This window comes from Macaca fascicularis, chromosome 12, assembly GCF_037993035.2.
Source record: "Macaca fascicularis isolate 582-1 chromosome 12, T2T-MFA8v1.1".
NCBI lineage: Eukaryota > Metazoa > Chordata > Mammalia > Primates > Cercopithecidae > Macaca > Macaca fascicularis.
This window is the reverse complement of record NC_088386.1, coordinates 73981134-74001929: the sequence shown is the minus strand read 5'-3', so window position 1 is coordinate 74001929 and position 20796 is coordinate 73981134. Positions and strand designations below refer to the sequence as shown.

The 20796-nt window shown below is 41.5% G+C and overlaps 1 protein-coding gene across 1 annotated transcript in view; it reads right to left on the bottom strand.

Annotated features, from left to right (window-relative positions):
• The window catches only part of PJVK (pejvakin), a 48994-nt gene extending 33158 nt beyond the window's left edge, over window positions 1-15836 (bottom strand). Inside the window, exons 1-4 of the mRNA XM_065526519.1 lie at window positions 15414-15836; window positions 13568-13721; window positions 10909-11002; window positions 8586-8655 (exon numbers count right to left, since the gene is read on the bottom strand). Of these exons, the coding sequence (XP_065382591.1) occupies window positions 8586-8593 (8 nt within the window). The 5' untranslated portion in view covers window positions 8594-8655; window positions 10909-11002; window positions 13568-13721; window positions 15414-15836. The remainder of the gene's footprint in view (window positions 1-8585; window positions 8656-10908; window positions 11003-13567; window positions 13722-15413) is intronic.
• Window positions 15837-20796: the final 4960 nt, after the last annotated feature.

The following is a 20796-nucleotide window of genomic DNA, read 5'->3' as shown; positions in this document are numbered from 1 at the left end:
CTTGTAATCCCAGCACTTTGGGAGGCTGAGGCAGGAGGATCCCTTGAGGCCAGGAGTTTGAGACCAGCCTGAGTAATATAGCGAGACCCTGTCTCTACAAATTTTTAAAAAATTATCCATGCCCAGTAGCTTGTGGCTGTAGTCCTAGCTATTTCGGAGGGTGAGGCAAGAAGATCACCTGACCCCACAAATTTGAGGCTGCAGTGAGCTATGTTTGCACTACTGCACTCCAGCTTGAGCTACAGAGTGAGACCCTGTCTCAAAATAAAAGAATGAGAGTGATTAGTTGGTAATTAAAAGCTGAGTGTGGGATCAAGAGCAGTGGCTCATGCCCGTAATTCCAGTGCCTCAGGAGACCAAAAAGGGAGGATAGCTTGAGGCCAGGAATTCAAGACCAGCCTGGGCAACATAGCAAGGCCCATCTCTACAAAAAATTTTTAAAATCAGCAGGCCATAGTGGCATACATTTGTTGTCCTAGTTACTTAGGAGGCTGAGGCCAGAGGATAATTTGGGTCCAAGAGTTCAAGGTTACAGTAGCCTACTGTGCCACTGCACTCTCAGCCTGAGTGACAAAGCAGGATCCTGTCTCAAAAACAAACAAAAACTCAGTGTGAGGGCCAGAAAACCTCCCTCGTAGAATATCAGACTCTCAGCTCCTCAAGCCAATGAGGAGAGGAAGCTGAGGACCAGGCCCAGGACTTAATCATGAGAATAAAACTCCAAAGAAGTTAGGACCCAAGCTAGGCAGGTCTACTGTGCTGTGGTCAGGACCCTGATTGGGAGAAAATGGAACCCTGACCCAAGGGATGAAACCATCAGGGTTGATGCACCTGAAAAATCTTCAATCCTCAGGTTTCGAGAACCTTCTAAGGCTACAGAAGTGCCCCTCTCTTCTCTAATAAGGGCTAGTATGCTCCCTGTTTTGCTTGAAGACAATGAGCTGTCTCTCCAAGGACAAAACATACACTCTTCAGGATCCTCCCCAACTTCCTCTCTTGGCAACTAAGCCAATTTTAAAAAAGTTAAACTGGCTGGGTGCAGTGGCGCATGTCTGTAATTTCAGTACTTTGGAAGGCCAAGGAGGGCGGATCACCTGAGGCCAGTAGTTCAAGATCAGCCTGGCCAACATGGTGAAACCCTGTCTCTACTAAAAATACAAACATTAGCCGGGCAAGGTGGTGCGCGCGCGCCTGTAATCCCAGTTATTCGGGAGGCTGAGGCAAAAGAATTGCTTGAACCCAGGAGGTGGAGGTTGCCGTGAGTCGAGATTGTGCCACTGCACTCCATCCTGGGCTAAAGAGGGAGACTCTATCTCGAAAATAAATAAATAAAAAATAATCACGACCCCTTACTCAATTTCCAGACCTGAGTCAGTTTTTGGATCCAGGCCCATTAACTAAAGAATCTGGGTCCCCAGGAGGAAGGACTGTGTAATACCACAGTGTGCACAAATAATGATTCCTCTAGTCCTTCTCCAAAGGGACTTATCGCCATTACTCAGGAAATCATACAGTGGTGAAAGGGGAATACTCAACATTTTGATATCTGTTGGACACAGGATCTGAGTTAACAATGATAACACAGAACTGAAAGTCATTATATGCCCTTGATTACAGTAAAGGTTATGGAGGTCGAGTCCTAGGGAGTCCTGGCCCAAGTCTGGCTCACAATATATCCACAGACCCACCTAGTCGTTGAGTGTATAATTGTGATAAATATACTTGATTAGTGACACCAGGTTTCTCGGTGTGTGTGGTAAGAGCTAACATAGTGATAAAGGCCAAGTGGCCAGGTGGAAGCTTTCAAAGTTGACCTCTTCTCTATACCAATATAGTAAATCAAAAAATAATATTTCAGGGAATGGCAGAAATTAATGCCATCCTAAAATATCTAAAAGATTCAGGGAGGATGGTTCACATTGTATCTCCATTTAATTCACCAGTCTAGTCCCTCCAAAAACCAGATAGTGGGCTACCACAAACTTTATGAGGTAGTAGCTCCAATTTATCTACAGAGACAGCTATAGGCATCTTTGTTAGAGCAGACCCACATGGCATCAGGTGGACTTCTGGTTCAAAAATGGCAGTGTAGACGCAAGCTGGCTTCACTTCCACACCAGAAAACCAAAAACAAATATACAGCACCGAGATTATCACCAACAATATCCCAGAACTCAGATATAAGGATGAGTCAATTCCTGGGGACATAGAAGTCAAAAAACTCTGAGCAGATGGTAAGAGAATCAGACTTTTATATCTGCGGTGCCCCTCCCCACAATCTGTCTGGCACCAAGTGTGTGGAAAACTTCCCCCAACTCACAGTTTCTACAATGGAAAAAGTGAGAAAAGGTAGACAACCAACCTTCCTGCCGTCTTGGATTCCCTGGAAGGAGACCTGTCCCCGACTCAGCCCATGGGAAGTATCATGAGTACCTGAGGGAAAAACATTACCGAGGACAACCAGAGACAAAGGGAGGACGCAGGACTTCAATCCCCAGCCCTGGAAACTCTGCTCTGGAACTTGACCAAAGAAGATGCCAGATCAGAGTGGCTACTCAGCAGCAACAGCTGTAGGAGATGCATTCCACAGGTCCTCTTGGCACAAACTTTTAGCCGGCCTTTCACACTGCCAGGATATCCCCTTTGGGACCTCCCCCATTTGAGAAGGGCATCACTCTTATAAGTTTCTAAAGCGGAGGCAAAGCTGGGCGTAAGGTGCCATCAAGTGCCAAAAAGGAGACAGTGATCTAGTGGGAAAATAAGAAATTTAACAGATAAGTCACAAAGAATGTCTAAGCAAACATCGCCAATAGAAAACAAAACAATCAAGACAGAGAAGACTGGAATAAATAATCCTTCAATGCAAAGATATGGATGTACATCCACAAGAAAAACAACAGCAATAGGGAACCATGACCTCCCCAAAAGAACAAAGCAAGGAACCAGTATCTGAATCTAAGAAAATGGTGATATGTGAGCTCTCTGACCAAGAATTCAAAATAGCAGTTTTAAGGAAACTCAGTAACCTCCAAGATAACACAGACAAGCAATCTATAAGTTTATCAGAGAAATTTAACAGATTAAAATAATTTTTAAAAAAACAAAATTCTCATTACTGAGAAATATATTTGCTGAACTAAAAAAAAAATCAGACGATTTCAACCACAGAATGGATCAAGGAGAAGAAAAAAATCAGTGAGCTCAAAGACAGGTCATTTGAAATTACACAGTGAGAGGGCAGAAAAGAAAAAAGAATGAAAAGGAATGAAGATCACCTATAAGATATAGAAAATTACCTCAAAAGACCAAATCTAAGAATAACTAGTGTTCAAGAAAAAGCTGAGCAAGAGCAAGGGGTAGAAAGCTTATTCAAAGAAATAATAAAAATTGTTCCAAAACTTGAGAAAGATATAAATATCCAGGTATGAAGGTCAGAGAACACTAAACAAATTCGACCCAGATAAGACTACCCCTTTGAGAGACACAGTCGAACTCTCAAAGGGCAAGGACAAAGAAAGGGTCCTAAAAGCAACAAGAGAAAAGATGCAAATAATATAAATTCCAATTCATCTGGCAACAGACTTCTCAACAGAAACGATACAGGCCAGGAGCAAATGGGATGAAATTTTCAGTGTTGAAAGAAAAAAAAAATCTGCCACACAAGAATACTATATCCAGCAAAGCTATCCTTCAACCATCAAAGCAAGATAAAGTCTTTCCCAGATAAACAAAAGCTGAGAGAATTCACCACCATGAGGCCCATCTTAAAAGAAATGCTAAAGGGAGTTCTTCAATCCAAAAGAGAAAAAAAAGCACTAATATGCAAAAACAAAAACATTTGAAGGTATAAAACCCACTGATGAAATTAAGTACAAAGACAATCCCCAAATACTTTAATACTGAAATTGTGATGTGTAATCCACTTATAACTCTAGAATGAAGACCAAAAGACAAATCTACCAAAAACAATAACAGCTACAGCAACCTGTTAAAAGATAAGCAATATAAAAATACATAAATTGAGACAACCAAAAGTCAAAATGTAGACGGGATGGAGTTAAGGTATAAAGGCTTTTTTTTAGTTTTTTCTTTCTTTTTTTTTAATCTAAGGTAAGTTGTCATCTCTTTAAGATAACTTGGCATATCTGTGTTTCATGTAAGCCTCATGATAACCACAATGTAAAAACCTATAATAGATACACTAAAAACGAAAAGCAACAAATTAAAACATATTCCAGAGAAAATCGCTTAGCCACAAAGGAAGACAATAAGAAAGGAAGAGAGGAATTATAAAACAAGAATTAGAAAACAAGCACAAAATGACAGTAGTAAGTCCTTACTTGTCAATAATAACACTGAATGTAAGGGGACTAAATTCTCCAATTAAAAGACATAGAATGGCTGAACGGATTAAAAAAAACAAGCCCTAAACTATATGCTGCTAACAAGAAACTCACCTCCGCTGTAATGACACATAGATGGAAAGTGAAGGGATGGAAAAAAAAATCGATGCAAGTGGAAATCAAAAAAGATCAAGAGTAACTATACTCACATCAGATAAAATGGACTACAAGTCATAGACTATAAAAACAGACAAAGAAGGTCACTATATAATGACAAAAGAGTCCATTTAGCAAGAGGATATAATAATTTATATATCTATGCACCCAACACTGGAGCACTCAATTATACAAAGCAAACATTAATAGATCTAAAGGAAGAGATAAACTGCAATACTGTAATATTAGGGGACTTCAGCAACCCATTCTCAATAACAGTTAAATCATCCAGACAGAAAATCAACAAAGAAACACTGGAGTTAAACCACATACTAGATCAAATAGGCCTAACTGACATTTACAGAATATTTCACCCAACAGCTACAGAGTGCAATGGTGTCATCTCAGTTCACCACCCAACAGCTACAGAGTGCAATGGTGTCATCTCGGTTCACCACCCAACAGCTACAGAGTGCAATGGTGTCATCTCGGTTCACCACAACCTCTGTCTCCTGGGTTCAAGCAATTCTCCTGACTCAGCCTCCCAAGTAGAGGGGATTACAGGCATGCACCACCATGCCCGGTTAATTTCTGAATTTTTAGTAGAGATGGGGTTTCTCCATGTTGGTCAGGCTGGTCTTGAACTCCCGACCTCAGGTGATCCACCCACCTCAGCCTCCCAAAGTGCTGAGATTACAGGCGTGAGCCACTGTGCCCAGCCCAGAATATACATTCTTTTCCCATTCTCCAGAACAGACCATATTTCAAACAAGTCTCAACAGATGCAAAAAAGTAGAAATCACAACATGGCACTACATATACAATATGCAGCCGTTGATCTGACAAATGCATCCTTTCTATCTCTATTAGAAAAGAGGATCAGAAACACATTGCCTTGGATCAGACAATAGTGAACGCGTATAATCTTCTTAGAAGAATGTTAACTCTCCCACCTTTTATTGTAATATAGTCTGAAGGACCAAGACCAGCTGGGCATCTTGCAGAACATCACTGATCCACTACATCAATTATACCACGTTAATTGGACCAGAAGAGCAAGAAGTAGGTAATACATTGGAGCTACGGCACATATACTCTGAAGGTGAGAGATTAAACCCTACAAAGATTCAAGGGTCTTCCATTGGTGGCTCTCTGGTGGGTCCACAGTCCAGGGTATGCCAAGATATCCCTTCCAAAATAAGCAATAAATTATTGCATTTTGTACCTCTCACCATAAAGAAGGAAGCATAGAAGAATGATAGGTTTCTATGGGTTCTAGAGGCAGCATATTCCATAGCAGGAAATACTTGCTGTTACCTATACACTGGATGACATAAAAGGCTTCCAATTTCAAGTGAGACCCAGAGCAGAAAAGGGCTCTGAAGCAGGTCCAGATGGCAGTTTTACCACTTGTGCCATGCCACCCAGCAGATGGTGTTGTATTAGATATGTAGGAAAAGATTCTGTATGGAGTTTATGAGAAGTCCTAATGGGAAAATCACAATGCAGACCCAAGAGTCTGGCTGTGCTATCTGTAGCAGAGAAGTAAACACCTTTCAACAAACAGCTGCTGATGTGCTACTGGGCTTTTATAGAGATATAGCACCCGACAAAGGGATGCCAAGTGGCCATGAAGCCAAGACCAATGATTATGAGCTGGGTTCTATACATGTAGAACACAAACATAGGCAGATGGCACAGTATGTTACATTAGCAAGCAGCCTAGACTCCCATGTCTCTACCACTGTTGCACCAGTGTCTCTCCCTTGGCTTACATTTATTGCCACTGATCCCATATGACCAGATGATGAAAGAGGAAAATGCATGAATTTGACTCACAAATGGGTATATTTTGGCAAACAAAACAGATGGTGGCTATGTTACTGTGCAACTCAGGGGTGGCCCTGAAATTCAATGATAAGGGAAAATCCTCCCAAAGGGCGGAACTTTGAGCAGTGTACTTTGCCGCCCATTTGTGTAGAAAGGGTCTCAAGGTTAGAATATACATGGGCGGTGACAACTGGCTTGGTCATGGGATCGGGGTCCTGAAAACAGAGAGACTAAACTATTGGGAACAAAGAGATTTGAGATAAAAATGGTGGACTGGGCACATGAGAGTGGGCACAAAGTGTTAGGAGCTTTGTACTGCATTTGATCTATACCACCAAGTACCCATAATAGAAAAGGCCCTGACCAACCAAGTTACTATCAGGACTTGGCCAGTTAATAACACCCAGCATCTGGCATTGGAATAACTACTGTGGCAGGAATGGAGGCTAAGTAATAGACCTAACAGGATGGGCCTATACACTGAGGCTGATTTGTTATAGTCACTACTAAATTTTCAGCCTGCTAACAACAGAAACCAATGCTGCAATACTGAGTGCCTATTCCTCAAGAAGACCAATCAGCCACTTGGTGGCAAGCTGACTTACAATAATGATCCTAACAAGAGGCAGTGACTCATTTTGACAGGAATAGACACATATTTTCCATGATTCTCCTTTTCTATCTGCAGGGCATCAGCCAGCATCACGGAGGGCTTTCAGAGTGTTTGAACTACCTCATGGGACCTGTTTTATAGCAAAGGAGGAAAGAGAGTGGGCAAATGACCACAGCCTCTGCTTGTCATATTATTACATGCTGCATCACCCAGAAGCCTCTACCCTAATAGAATAATTAAATAACTTGTTGAAGGCATACGTAACACAAACACCATCCTTTAAGATGAAATGTACACTTTAATGGTCTTTCTGTATGGCTGTGTTCTCAATAGGTAGAATACATGGGTCCAGGAATCAGGGTGTAGAAGCAGGAATGGCCCTGCTTTTTATCATTCCCAGTGATTCCCTTGGGGGAAATTGCGCTTCCTGGCTCCACAACACTGGGCCCTGTCATTTAGAGGTCCTGCTTCCTAAAGGTGAAACACCTCCACCAGCAGATGTAGTTTGCAGTTCAGTGAGACCCAAGAAGAGACTCATTGGTCTCATTGAACTATGAGCTACATCTGCTGACTAGGTACTTCAGGTTCCTTGCACCGAGAAAGTAGCAGGCAAAAAGAGGAGTCACATCTTAGTAGGGATAATGGATCTTATCATAAAGAGGAGGACTACGGTTACACAGTTGGAGGAAGGAGGAAAATGTTGGTACCCAAGTAGTGCACGGATGCACCTCTTGGTATGCTCTTGCCCAATTTTGATTGTAAATGGACAGTGTAGCAGCCATTATCAGCCTAAAAAGATTATGGGGACCAGGGACTCTGAGCCTCTGAGGATTGAGGGCCGAGTTTTATCACCAGGTATCACCAGGTAAGTCACTGAGACCAGCTGAGAGTGTCACTGCATCCAAGGTTACCCCCATCTTTGAGTTCCTTGAACTTCTTGCTCCAATATGGGACACCAAAAGGGCCAAACAGCTTCAAAGTTTCCCATGGGGTCAGCTGAGAACACTGTTGACACTGTATCACAACCCAAGTCCTCCTTCCACCCAATCCTCATTTCTTCCCATTCCTTCCATGGATGATGATCACGAAAGCATTCCCTAATAAACCTGCTGCCCACTGTCTCCTGAGTCTGCTCCCTGAGAGTCCCACCTGAGATACGGAGTTATAGTTTAGTGAGAAAAGATGATAAGAATATCATATAAATCACGTAATTTAAGATACATAAAATTACAAGCCAGCATTTGAGATACCCTGGATTCTCTTCAGATCATGTATCTTTTGCCTTTTATTAGAATTTCTAGAGATAGGACAAATTATGAGTTTGTAGCCAGTTTTTTCTTTGCTTTTTATTTTTGGCAGGGTTGCTATGGTTTGGATATGGTTTGTTTGTCCCTTCTCCTGCAAATCTCATGTTGAAATTTGATTCCCAGTGTGGTGGTGTTGGAAGGTGGGGCCTAGTGGAAGGTGTTTGGATCATGGGAGTGGATCCCATATGAATAGATTAATGCCTTCCCTTAAATGTGATTGAGTTCTCACGCTATTAAATCCCAAAAGAGCTGGTTGTTAAAAAGAGCCTGGCACGTCTCCCTAACCCCTGCTTCCTCTCTTGCACGTGATCTCTGCACACACCAGCTTCCCTTTACCTTTGCATGAGTGGAAGCAGCCTGAGACCATCACCAGATGCAGAAGCCCGATCTTGAACTTTCCAGCCATCTAAAATCAGAAGCCAAATAATATAAATTACCCAGTCTCCGGTATTTCTTTACAGCAACACTAAACAAACTAAGACAAAGTTTCTGTAGACGGTGTATGTGCTGCAATGACAAAAAATATTTGCATTTTCAAAAGATTTATTTCAACATTATCCAAAACAGTATGTCGGAAATGAAATAGAAATTATGCTAATTTGAGGACAACGTCCACTGTGAGTAATGCTGCATCTAGAATAACACTGCATCTCAAGGTCCAAAGAAGTTAAAAAACATGAAAGAGCCCATATTGTAATATGAGTTATAAAAAGGATAGTTTCATGAAAGTTTCAGAGTATTATAACTAAGCAGCAGCTCTTACTACATTGAAAAAATGAATTTATTTTAAGGTAATAAATTATAGCTTTACCTGAAAAATTGTAAACTTGTAGAAATTACTGAAGATGTGGTCTACTCAGAACATTTTACAAGCTTGACAACATATTCAGAATTACTAGCTTAACAATATACTGAGACAGCGGATCACGATGGCTTTCTGCCACAAATACAGCTGATATCAAAAAGGAGATGATAATAATAAGCCAAGTCGTACATTTCTTGTAATTAATTTATCATTTTCTGATTTCTTCATTTCCCTTAATAATTTTTTTAGGTTAAGACTTATCAAAAAGGCGATCTGCAGAGAACAGTGTGTAATGGAGATCTGATAGCTATTCAGTCAATTTGAACATTAGAGAGGGTAAAGTAGATGGATTGGACTATGTGGGTTTTTTTGCTTCACTGCTTGGGCTGAGGCAAGAGTGGGACATTGTGGAGAGAAGACATGAATAAACTAGTTTTTCTATCTATGCTAATCTGAGTGAATGGATAGCTGCCACATGTTTATAGCATTCCGTTCTAATAGATACAATAGAGGTTTGAAAAATATTTACATATATCTCACCAAAAAAAAAAAAAAAAAGGCAGAAGACAGAGAGAAACTGTTTTCAAGCGTATGAGCTAAAACCAAAGAAAGGCTTGGACTTACAGATGTCTCCAGTTATAATGTTTTAAAATAAGATGAACAATTGGAGCTCATTTAGATGGCAGATTAAGAATTAGATAGTATAGTAAATGCTGGGTTCTATTACAAATGTTTACATTTTTATTTATGAGCTTGTGCTTTCATTCTGGTGCAATCTCCATTATGGCCAGATGGGTGTGTTACTGCACAGGATTTATTTGAAATTCAGAAACTGATAGTACCTATGCCTGATTGCTTGGTTTATTTTATTCATTTTATCTTATATTTCTAGTTAAGAAAGGTAGTGTTGGCCGGGCGCGGTGGCTCAAGCCTGTAATCCCAGCACTTTGGGAGGCCGAGACGGGCGGATCACGAGGTCAGGAGATCGAGACCATCCTGGCTAACACGGTGAAACCCCGTCTCTACTAAAAAAATACAAAAAACTAGCCGGGCGAGGTGGCGGGCGCCTGTAGTCCCAGCTACTCGGGAGGCTGAGGCAGGAAAATGGTGTGAACCCGGGAGGCGGAGCTTGCAGTGAGCTGAGATCTGGCCACTGCACTCCAGCCTGGGCGACAGAGCGAGACTCCGTCTCAAAAAAAAAAAAAAAAAAAAAGAAAGGTAGTGTTAATGGCAAAAGAAAGCAGGCTAAGGATTTAATATTTTGTTCATGCACTTAATAAAGGACTTAAGCAAATGCTTTGTTTTTATTTGCTAATAGTAGGATGGTAATAAAAATTAGTGTTAATAAGGAATATCAACTCACTTGATGGTGCTTGTGTCCTATTAATCATCTTTTGCTTTGAAACACTGGGCTAGGAACAAATTCATACTGAGCTTTAGGATTTTAAAGAATAATTTAGCTAGACTTTATTAAGGATTGACTATGTTACCTGACACTGGACAAAACATTTTACATGCATATATAAAGCCGTTTTTCTAAGAAGCTGTACAGTACAATAATTAAGTGAGCATCTCTAAAGATAGATTGCCTAGGTTTGAATTCAAGCTCCATCACATGTAAACAGCTGTGTAATTTGGGGCAAGTTGCTTAACCTTTCATTTCCTCAGTTTCCTCATCTCTAATTTAAGGGTAACTGACTTCTGCTTCCAAATGTGATATAGTAACAGGTGTGGGCTAGCGCTCCTCTCACTGTAAACAACTTTAAAACTGGACAAAAGACAGAAGGCAGCTCCTTTCAGACATTATACATATAAAGAAAAAATTATTCAATGAGGCAAGGTGCAGTGACTCACTCCTATAATCCCAGCACTTTAGGAGACTGGGGCAGGAGGATTGCTTGAAGCCAGGAGTTTGAGATCAGTCTGGGCAAATAGTGAGACTTCATTCCTACAAAAAATAAAAATAAATAAAAATATTAGCTGGGCTTGATGGTACCCTCCTGTAGTCCTAGCTACTTGGGAGGCTAAGATGGGAGAATCACTTGAGCCCAGGAGTTTGAGGCTGCAGTGAGCTATGATCATGCCACTGCACTCCAGCCTGGTGACACAGTAAGACCCTGTCTTCTGGAAAAAAACAAAAAAAAAACAAAAAAACCAGAAATTTAAAAAATGATACTTGTTAAAGCACAATAAGGCAGATTTTATTTAGGACTATCTCAAAAGGTACAGGGACCTGTACAATGGGATTTAGCAGTAGGGGAGAGAGGTTAGGTTCAGCTGTGAATATAGCATGGGCAAGAAGGAATTTACAGACAAGGGGCAGGGTGGTGGCAGTGGATAGAAAATTACTAAGAGGAAACATCAAAGGTAAGGGGAATTCTGGCTAAACCAACCAACCTAACAGGATTCTTGCTGAAGTCAGGCCAGATTAATCAGATGTCACCTTTGGGATGGTAGAGGACGAGGAACCCAATTAGATATCAAGGGTGATCAGATATCAAAAGTGGGGATTCTTGCTAACCCAACTAAGCAGGGTTCTTGCTACAACTGGCTTTTACATTGAAGTGCACAAATGGGCTTAGCAGAAGCCTTAGGAGCCTGATTAAAGTTTGACCAAGCAAAGAATCTTAGACAACAGCACAGGCTGCTAATCTGACAGAGGAGAAACACATGAGTTGATCCCTCTGGTGGCCCTACATTTCTGCTCAAGGGCCCATTTTGGACTGCAGAATGGAGAAGTGAAGTTCAGAAAGACCTCAGGGATGCCGAGTTGCCTAGAGTAAGTAGGGCAGAGTGCCTGAGGATAAGAAGTGGTGTAGAGAAGAAACTACAGAATCCTGCATAGGGATTCCCTTTAAGTCTTTAGCCAAATATAAAGCTGTGCATGTGCAGAGTAAGATTCTGTGAAGGCCAGCAGAGAAAAGTTACCACTGAGGAGTGACAAGCTGAGTCAAGATTCCACAAGTCCTCCAGTGTTGGAAAACAAAGGTGATCAGCACGATCCAGCAACACATGTTCTGATTATGTGTCACATTTTCCTGCTTTTCTGATTCTCTTACATTTTGATAGATTATATGTTGTATATTACAAATTCTACCTTGTTGTGAATCAAGACTTTGTTGTCTTCCTTTAAAGAGTATTGAGTTTTTTTCTCACAGTTAATTTACTGATGGATCACATTGATTCTTATAGGAGGGGTATTTTAAAAGCTTTGTTGGCATGGGTTTAAAGTAGACCCTTTCTAGAGACTAAAGCAGCCCTATTCTTCAAGTATGGCTCTTTCCACAGCATTGCAAGTCACAAACTCAAGATTCAAGAGGTGGGCCCAACTTTTCATGGGTAGAGTTAAAAAAAAATCACATTGCAAAGGGTCTGCCTACAGGGAAGGATTGGAGAAATTCTTGCAATGGATCTATCACAGTTCATTTCAATCTGTTTCTTCTTCACTTCCCGCATATTTCTGGTGCCAAGCAATAGGTCACATTCACATCATAGTGTGACCTCTGGCCCTGCTTTTATGTGTAGGGTGTAGGTGAACCTGCACAATCACTAGTAGGAGTATTCCTAGAAACCATTCCAATGGTGGGATGACCAATATTTAAGTATACATGGATGTGACTACAAACCACATACATATATCCCATTAAACCCAAACTCAATGTAGTCTCAACTCAATTTATCCCTTGCCAAATCCCAGAAATGCCTGTGATCACTCAAAAACTTTAAAGTTGGGGGTTGTGCCTAGCCAGAGCAAGGAACAGTACCGGGATGGGAGACAAGAGGGAAGTCAAAGTGGGAAGAGACAGCAGGTCTAATTGTCAAGGGCCAAGCTTGGTTCCAGAGAGTTGAGGAGCCAGATGTGAGAAAAGCAGTGAAGACAATAAGCCAATATGAAAGGAAGGGTCAAGTCTTTAATCCCATGCTGTGATAGAATGGCACCAATCCAGGGTCAGGTGGATCAGCACAGCATGGCTGAGGGAATGCCTGAACAAAAGGCTCCTGCAGTTTTATGGACCCAGGGCCTGGGATGAGGAGAAGGTGAAGGGCTTGGAGTGGAAAAGTGCTTAGTACTGAGTCCGAGTGGGGAAAAGTGTCTTCAAGCTTCCTCCTCTCCTTCAATAAGGAGGTCTCGGCAGAAGTCCTTGAGGAAGCTCCCCCTCTACATAGAGACCTCCAAATGGACCCCATAATGATTTGGTCCCTCTGAGTCACTGTTCTCTGGCATCCTTAATTCCAATATTCTTCACATCACATGAACTCTTTGAGCCTCAGTTTCCTCACCAGTAAAATGGGGATAACCTGCTCTACCTTCATCTCAGATTAGAAAGATGAAATGAGATAATAAATGTGCAAATGTTTTGAAAACCTTGAAGATGCAAAAAAGTAAGCCATTTTCTTCTTACAAAGTTATGAAATTGAGGTGGCTAACTCAAATAGAAAATAATTCCCTCTGTAACATTTCAACTTCACAGGCTTTAAGGGATCAGCTAAGTAAAAAAAGGAAATGGTTTACCCAAGCACAGGATTCCAAGGTTATTTATGGCATTCTCTGAATCTCTGTAGTACTTCCTGTTGTCCTGTTGTTACAATCTGTCCCGCATTGTCTGATGATGGCCTTTTATCTTAAATGATGCTGAGACTTTTTGTTACTATTACATCGGCACTGTCTGAAAAAAAGATAATGCAAACCATATATACAACTTAAAATTTTCTAGTAGCCACGTTCTTTGGGAAAAGAAACTAATTGAGTTATATTTTACTTAACCTGTCAAAAACATTATCATTTTAATATGTAATAAATATAAAAATTATTAATGAGATATTTTACATCCTTTTTTACATGTGTCTCTGAATTCCAGCGTATATTTTATATTTTACATTTATAGTACATGTCTTTTTCTTTTTTTTTCTTGGAGACAGAGTCTTGCTCTGTTGCCTAGACTGGAGTGCAGTGATGCGATCTCAGCTCACTGCAACCTCTATCTGCTGGGTTGAAGCAATTCTCCCACCTCAGCCACCCACGCCCAGCTAATTTTTGTATTTTTAGTAGAGACCGGGTTTTGCCATGTTGGTCAGGCTGGTCTCAAACTCCTGGCCTTAAGTGATCCGCCCACCTTGGCCTGGCCTTGCTGTCACTGACTTTGTAAGGAGTTTCTGCAAATGCTTCTTCAGACTTTTCCCACATTTTTTAAAACCCCTATTTATATTAATAGTTGCAATTTCTTCCACTGTCACAGAGAACACAGAGACCTTTGATTTGCTCTTTCCACCACAGAATATTACTCTAGGAAAGCATTCCATCATAATATATATAAGGTGCCTAAACTGTGCTATAATCTTAAGCATTACAGGGACTCAGAATGAGGTCGTTAAAGTAGTGTTTTCCAAAGTGTGTTCCGCGGAGCTAATCCCACATTCAGCGTATGCAACTTGATATTTTAATTTGTACCCTAGTGATCTAGTCTTATTCCTTCTGGGTACATATTGCGTCACATCTTTAAACACATCCAGCTTCTAGAATGGTGCTGTACACGCAGGAGTTCCTTGAGCTTCGCCTTCCAGCTAACGGCAAAATCAGCAATTGCCTTTAACCACAGGAACTTCAGTCCGTTGGTCACTAGGGGGAGACACACATGCGGTGGGCCTCTCTAGGCTCCTCAAATCCCGCCAGAGTCGCCCACTGTATAGACTCTGCCCAGCCAAACCACACCCAGTCTTAGGAAGAGGAAACCGCCATCCATTTCATGCTACTGTGGCCGGCGAGCTCAGAGTGGAATCATTTGCAAAGCAGCTCCTCCAAGAATAACCAAGCCGAGATCTAGCTGATCCATGATTGAATTTAGAGTAAAACTTGACAGAAACTCCCTTCGGCTTGTCCGTACTACCTGGGTTTGCAGAAATAATGCTTTTCCTTAGCATTTAATTTTGAGACCTGTAAATATAACTGCTTTTTAGATGCATTCCATAATCTTCAATGAACTTACTGCAGTAATAAAAGATAATTAGGTTAATATAAACTGCTCCAAGGGGTTTCTGATCAGACGAAATTTTATTTCATTTGAAATGAAGTTAGTGCTTCATTTTGCAGGTTACATAATCTTGACTTTACTCTGAATAGTGGCCTTACATGAAGGAAAATTTCCTTTTCATACATGTGAGAAAGAAACCGTTTCTTACACTCATATTCACGAGTGTGACCGTTAGTGCAAGTTGAGGCAATTAACATATTTAGGAAGAAAAAAAACTTCCTCACAGAAGGATTGGCATTGGCCCTTCTGTACAGTAGTGTAAAGTCTGAAGGAAAAACCCTATTGACACCACTTTCCAGCCAAATGCTACAGGACGGTATCAATACTTACTGTACTGAGTGGGCATTTATTTACTTATTTCACAGTGAAGATATCTTTTCTGGAAAATTCCTCATAAGAAAACTGAAATTCAAGCTCCTGCTCGTTCTTCCGCCACCGCTACGCGATGCTGCTTTTTGTGCCCATAGGTTCTTCTGCCCTAAGCAAAAGCTATTCAATGACGGCGCCGGCGCTGACGTCCGGGAGCAGGGCCGCTAGGCCCCACCAGGTCGCCACTGAAGCCGCCCCTCGGCCCTGCCGGGGGCTGTGCGGGGCGGATGGAGGCTCCCAGGCGAAGGAGTCCGGGAACCCCTAAAGACCCTTTAGGAAGTGGGGTACGGAAAACCAAGCACGAGCAAGAGGCCCCGGGCGGCTGTATCCCTGCTCCGGCGAGTTCAGAGGGAGCGGGCACTGCGGCCATCCAAGAGCCAGAAGGACGGCGGCGCGGAGGAGGGGATTGGGAGGGGTGTGGGCAGCTCAGAGGCGCGGGAGCTGAGAGCACCGCGAGGCTTAGGAACTAAAATGCTTGTCTGAATCTGCACCGGGTAGGGGATGAAGGAACAAGGGCTTGGGAGGAGACAGATACAGTTTAGAAATTGCGGGGGGCGGGGCGAGCCGGGCGCGGTGGCCCACGCCTGTAATTCCAGCACTTTGGGAGGCCAAGACGGGCTGATCACCTGAGGTCGGTAGTTCGAGACCATCCTGACCAACATGGAGAAAGAAACCCCGTCTCCACTAAAAATGCAAAATTAGCCGGCTGTGATGGTGCATGCCTGTAATCCCAGCTACTTGGGAGGCCGAGACAGGAGAATCGCTTGAACCCGGGAGGCGGAGTGAGCCAAGATCATGTCACTGGATGTTATTTGTTAATTTTTTCATGTACACTGCAAGATCACACAAGAAATGAAGCTATTAAGCCCAGGTATTGGGCCCTTTATAAAGGTGTTTTTTCATGGTGAATGGGTAAATATGTCTCTACTTTGTGTGCCTATTAAACAACCCTGAATATGTGGCCTTGAAAGGAGAGATCCTCCCTTAGTTTTCCTTCTCATTAGCCTTATGTGAGGCTTTTTTTCAGAGACACGCAGCCAGGAATATCGATTCCAGCAGCAGTCAGTGTAGTGGAGAATTTGGGGTTTGAATCATAGAAGATAGAACTAGATAAAATCCTAGATGTTACCTCCAATCCCTTCATTTAAAATTTTGAGGTTATCCAGGCCAGGTGCAGTGGCTCACGCCTGTAATCTCAGCACTTTGGGAGGAGGGTGGATCACCTTAGGTCAGGAGTTCAAGACCAGCCTGGCCAACATGATGAAACCCCGTCTCTACTAAAAATACAAAAAGTAGCTGGGTGTGATGGTGCATGCTTGTAATCCCAGCTACTAGGGAAGCTGAGGCAGGAAAATCGCTTGAACCTGGGAGGCGGGGATTGCAGTGAGCTGAGATGGCACCACTGCCCTCCAACCTGGGCCACAGAGTGAGACTCTGTCTCAAAAAAAAAAAAAAAAAAAAAAAATTCAGGTTATCCAGATTAAGAGAATTGATAGTTAAGACAGACCAAGAGTAATAACTTTTAGACATCTGTAGACCCTAGTTATTGGGGGTGCTGGACTCTTAACACTTTTCCAAGAAAAGGGGTAAAGCTTGTGTTTCTTAATTTGGAAGGAAAAAAAATCTGCCACTTGCAATTTGGCATGGGCTAGAGGCAGTACTATCAGTTATATGCCTCTACAGTGTGATATTGAGTGAGATACATGGAGAGAATCTGCGCTATATTTTATGGTTTACTGTTTTGGGGAAATGAGGCCTTTGACATACAAGGTAATTATTGTTGGGGACTCTGCTCAATAGGAGGCCATCACCTAGGCTCCATGCCAAAGGGAAAGCTTGTAAACTCCACTTCCCTGGAAGGCTGATAACTTGTAATAATCATGACATGGATTACTTGGTCCTGCTGGGTCCCAGCTTGTGAGATTCTTTCTGATCAAAGTTACCATCATGGGCAAACTGTGGGTAAATAGGTTTTAATCTCTGTGTTTGTAAAGTTCTATTATCCTGGTCCAAGAGATCGGCAGTCTATAACTTCCTTTTTTTTTTTTTTTTAACACAAGCATTAAATTAACACTTTCTGCTCTAAACTAATTACAGATTCACAGGAAGTTGCAAAGGTAGTAGGGAGATGTCCCTGTACCTTTCACCAAGTCCTTCAGTGGTTACATCTTACATAAATACAGTGCAATATTAAAACAAGGAAATTAACAACGGTACAACATGGATATAGGTAGATGTCATTTTTTTAATTCAAAAATTTTACTTGCGGTAAAATGTACATAACATAAAATTTACCATCCTAGGCCAGGCACGGTGGTTCATGCCCGTAATCCCAGCACTTTGGGAGGCCGAGGTGGGGGCGGATCATGAGGTCAGGAGTTCGAGACCAGCCTAACATGGTGAAACCCCGTCTCTACTAAAAATACAAAAATTAGCTGGGCGTGGTGGTGCTCACCTATAATCCCAGCTATTCAGGAGGCTGAGGCAGGAGAATTGTTGGGACCCGGGAGGCGGAGGTTGCAGTGAGCTGATATTGCTCCATTGCACTCCAGCCTGGGTGACAGAACAAGACTCCATCTTGAAAAAAAAAAAATTACCATCCTATTTTTAGGTGCACAGTTCAGCAGTATCAAGTACATTCACATTGTTGTGCAACCAATCTCCAGAACTCTTTCTCTTGCAAAATTGCAATTCTGTATGTACCCTTTAAATACTAATGTCCCATTTTCTACTCCCATCTCCTGGAAACCACTTTTCTATTATACTTTCTACTTCTATGAATTTAACTTCTTTGGGTACCTCATATAAGTGGAATCATATACTATTTTTCTTTTTGTACCTGACTTATTTCTTTTTTTTTTTTTTTTTTTTGAGATGGAGTCTCGCCCTGTCGCCCAGGCTGGAGTGCAGTGGCCAGATCTCAGCTCACTGCAAGCTCCGCCTCCCGGGTTAACTCCATTCTCCTGCCTCAGCCTCCTGAGTAGCTGGGACTACAGGCGCCTGCCACCACGCCCGGCTAGTTTTTTGTATTTTTTTAGTAGAGACGGGGTTTCACCATGTTAGCCAGGATGGTCTTGATCTTCTGACCTCGTGATCTGCCCGTCTCGGCCTCCCAAAGTGCTGGGATTACAGGCTTGAGCCACCGCACCCAGCCTGACTTATTTCATTTAGCATAATATCCTCAAGGTTCATCCGTATTGTATATGCATCAGAATTTCTTTCATTTTTAAGGCCGAAAAATATTCCATTTTATGTATATACTACATTTTGTTTATTCTTCAGTCAGTGAACACCTGGGTTACTTCCTTCCACCTTTTGGCTATTGTGAATATGGGTGTGTAAATATCTCCTCAAGACCCTGATTTCAATTCTTCTGGATATTGTCATGGGCTGAATGTCCCCATAAAATTCCTATGTTGAAGCCCTAACCCCCAGTATCTCAGAATGTACCTGTATTTGGAGACAGGGCCTTTGTAGAGGTAATTAAGTTAAAATGAGGTCCTTAGGGTGGGCCCTAATTCAATCTGACTGATGTCCTTATAAGAGGAAATTTGGACACACTGAGAGACACCAGGTACTTGTATGGGCTGAGGGATCACCAAGAAACCACACCTACTTATGCCTTGATCTTGAACTTTTAGTCTCCAGAGCTGTGAGAAAATAAATTTCAGTTAAGTCATTCAATCTATGGTTTTCTGTTATGGCAGCCCTAGGAAACTGATGTAGGTTTATACCAGAGGTGAGATTGCTGGATCATATGGTAATTCTATTTTAATTTTTTGAGAAACTGTCATACTCTTTTCCACAGTAGGTGTACCATTTTACATTGCCATCAGTAGATCACAAGGGTTCCCATTTCTCCACAAGATCGTCCACACTTGTGTTGTTTGTTCGTTTGTTTATAGTAGCCATCCTACTGTGTGTGATGTGGCATCTCATTGTGGTTTTGATTTGCATTTCCGTAATGCAATGCGGTAATGTTGAGCACCTTTTAAAGTGCTTGTTGGCCACTTGTGTATCTTCTTTGGATAAATGTCTATTCAGGTCCTTTGCTCATTTTTAAATAAAGTGTTTGCTTTTTTGTTGTTGGGTTGTAGGTTTCTTATCCTTTAAAAATCCTCTTTTTGGACCTAAACCCTGGGAGAACTGATGACCATAGAAGTTTTAAAGGAACCTAATTTTAGAAAGAGAGGGGGGGGCTACAGATACATGGATTAATTGTGTGACTTACTGTCCAAACCAGACACTTTTGAGAAGGGGGTGCTAAACATCATTACAATTTTATATTTTAAAAAATATTTATTGACCAACAAATTCATGTTATTATATTGGTAGACTTATAAAAACTTGTATTCAGTTTTCAAAGAAAAAAATTCTTTTTTAAAAAATAAAAATCTAGAAAATTTAGAAAGTTTTATTTCTAAAAAGAATATATATTCAAGAATTTACAAAAAAATTTTAAACAGTATTCATATTGATTATCTGAACATTAAAAAATACTCAACAGAATAAAAACTTTTAGTATATATTTGTGTCCACTAATCAGTTACTTAGATGTATCTCTAATATTGTATCACTGGCATTTTCTGAAGTGTGTGTATGGTCTTATTATTTTTCATTTTCTTCTTAAAATTGCCTGCAATGTTCTTTGACATTGTGTTTTATGGTTAATAATTTTGTGATTGTTAACATCCTCAATTGTTTCTTCACAGTAGACCATAATAATGTTTTTAACTGAGAAACTACTCTCTCTCTGCAAGTGCTGAAGTTATTGGTAAATTTGGGGCTAATCCTGCTAAATGGAGGATATTCTAAAATATAATAGTTTTTGTTGTGAAATGTGTAAAATTTCAGCCTAAATATTTTCACAAGAATCAGGGCCGGGCGCAGTGGCTCAAGCCTGTAATCCCAGCACTTTGGGAGGCCGAGACGGGCGGATCACAAGGTCAGGAGATCGAGACCATCCTGGCTAACACGGTGAAACCCCGTCTCTACTAAAAAATACAAAAACCTAGCCGGGCGAGGTGGCGGGCGCCTGTAGTCCCAGCTACTCGGGAGGCTGAGGCAGGAGAATGGCGTGAACCCAGGAGGCGGAGCTTGCAGTGAGCTGAGATCCGGCCACTGCACTCCAGTCTGGGCGACAAAGCGAGACTCTGTCTCAACAACAACAACAACAACAACAACAACAACAAAAAAGAATTGTCCCTTTGCCATTCATCAGAACACCTGAAGCCACAAATAGTTTTGACAAGACAAAATGTGTCAAATAAATTGTTTCCAGATTCTTTTGAATGTTTTGTCAATTTAAATGCTGCAAAACCATTGGGCGGTCTTCATTTTATTC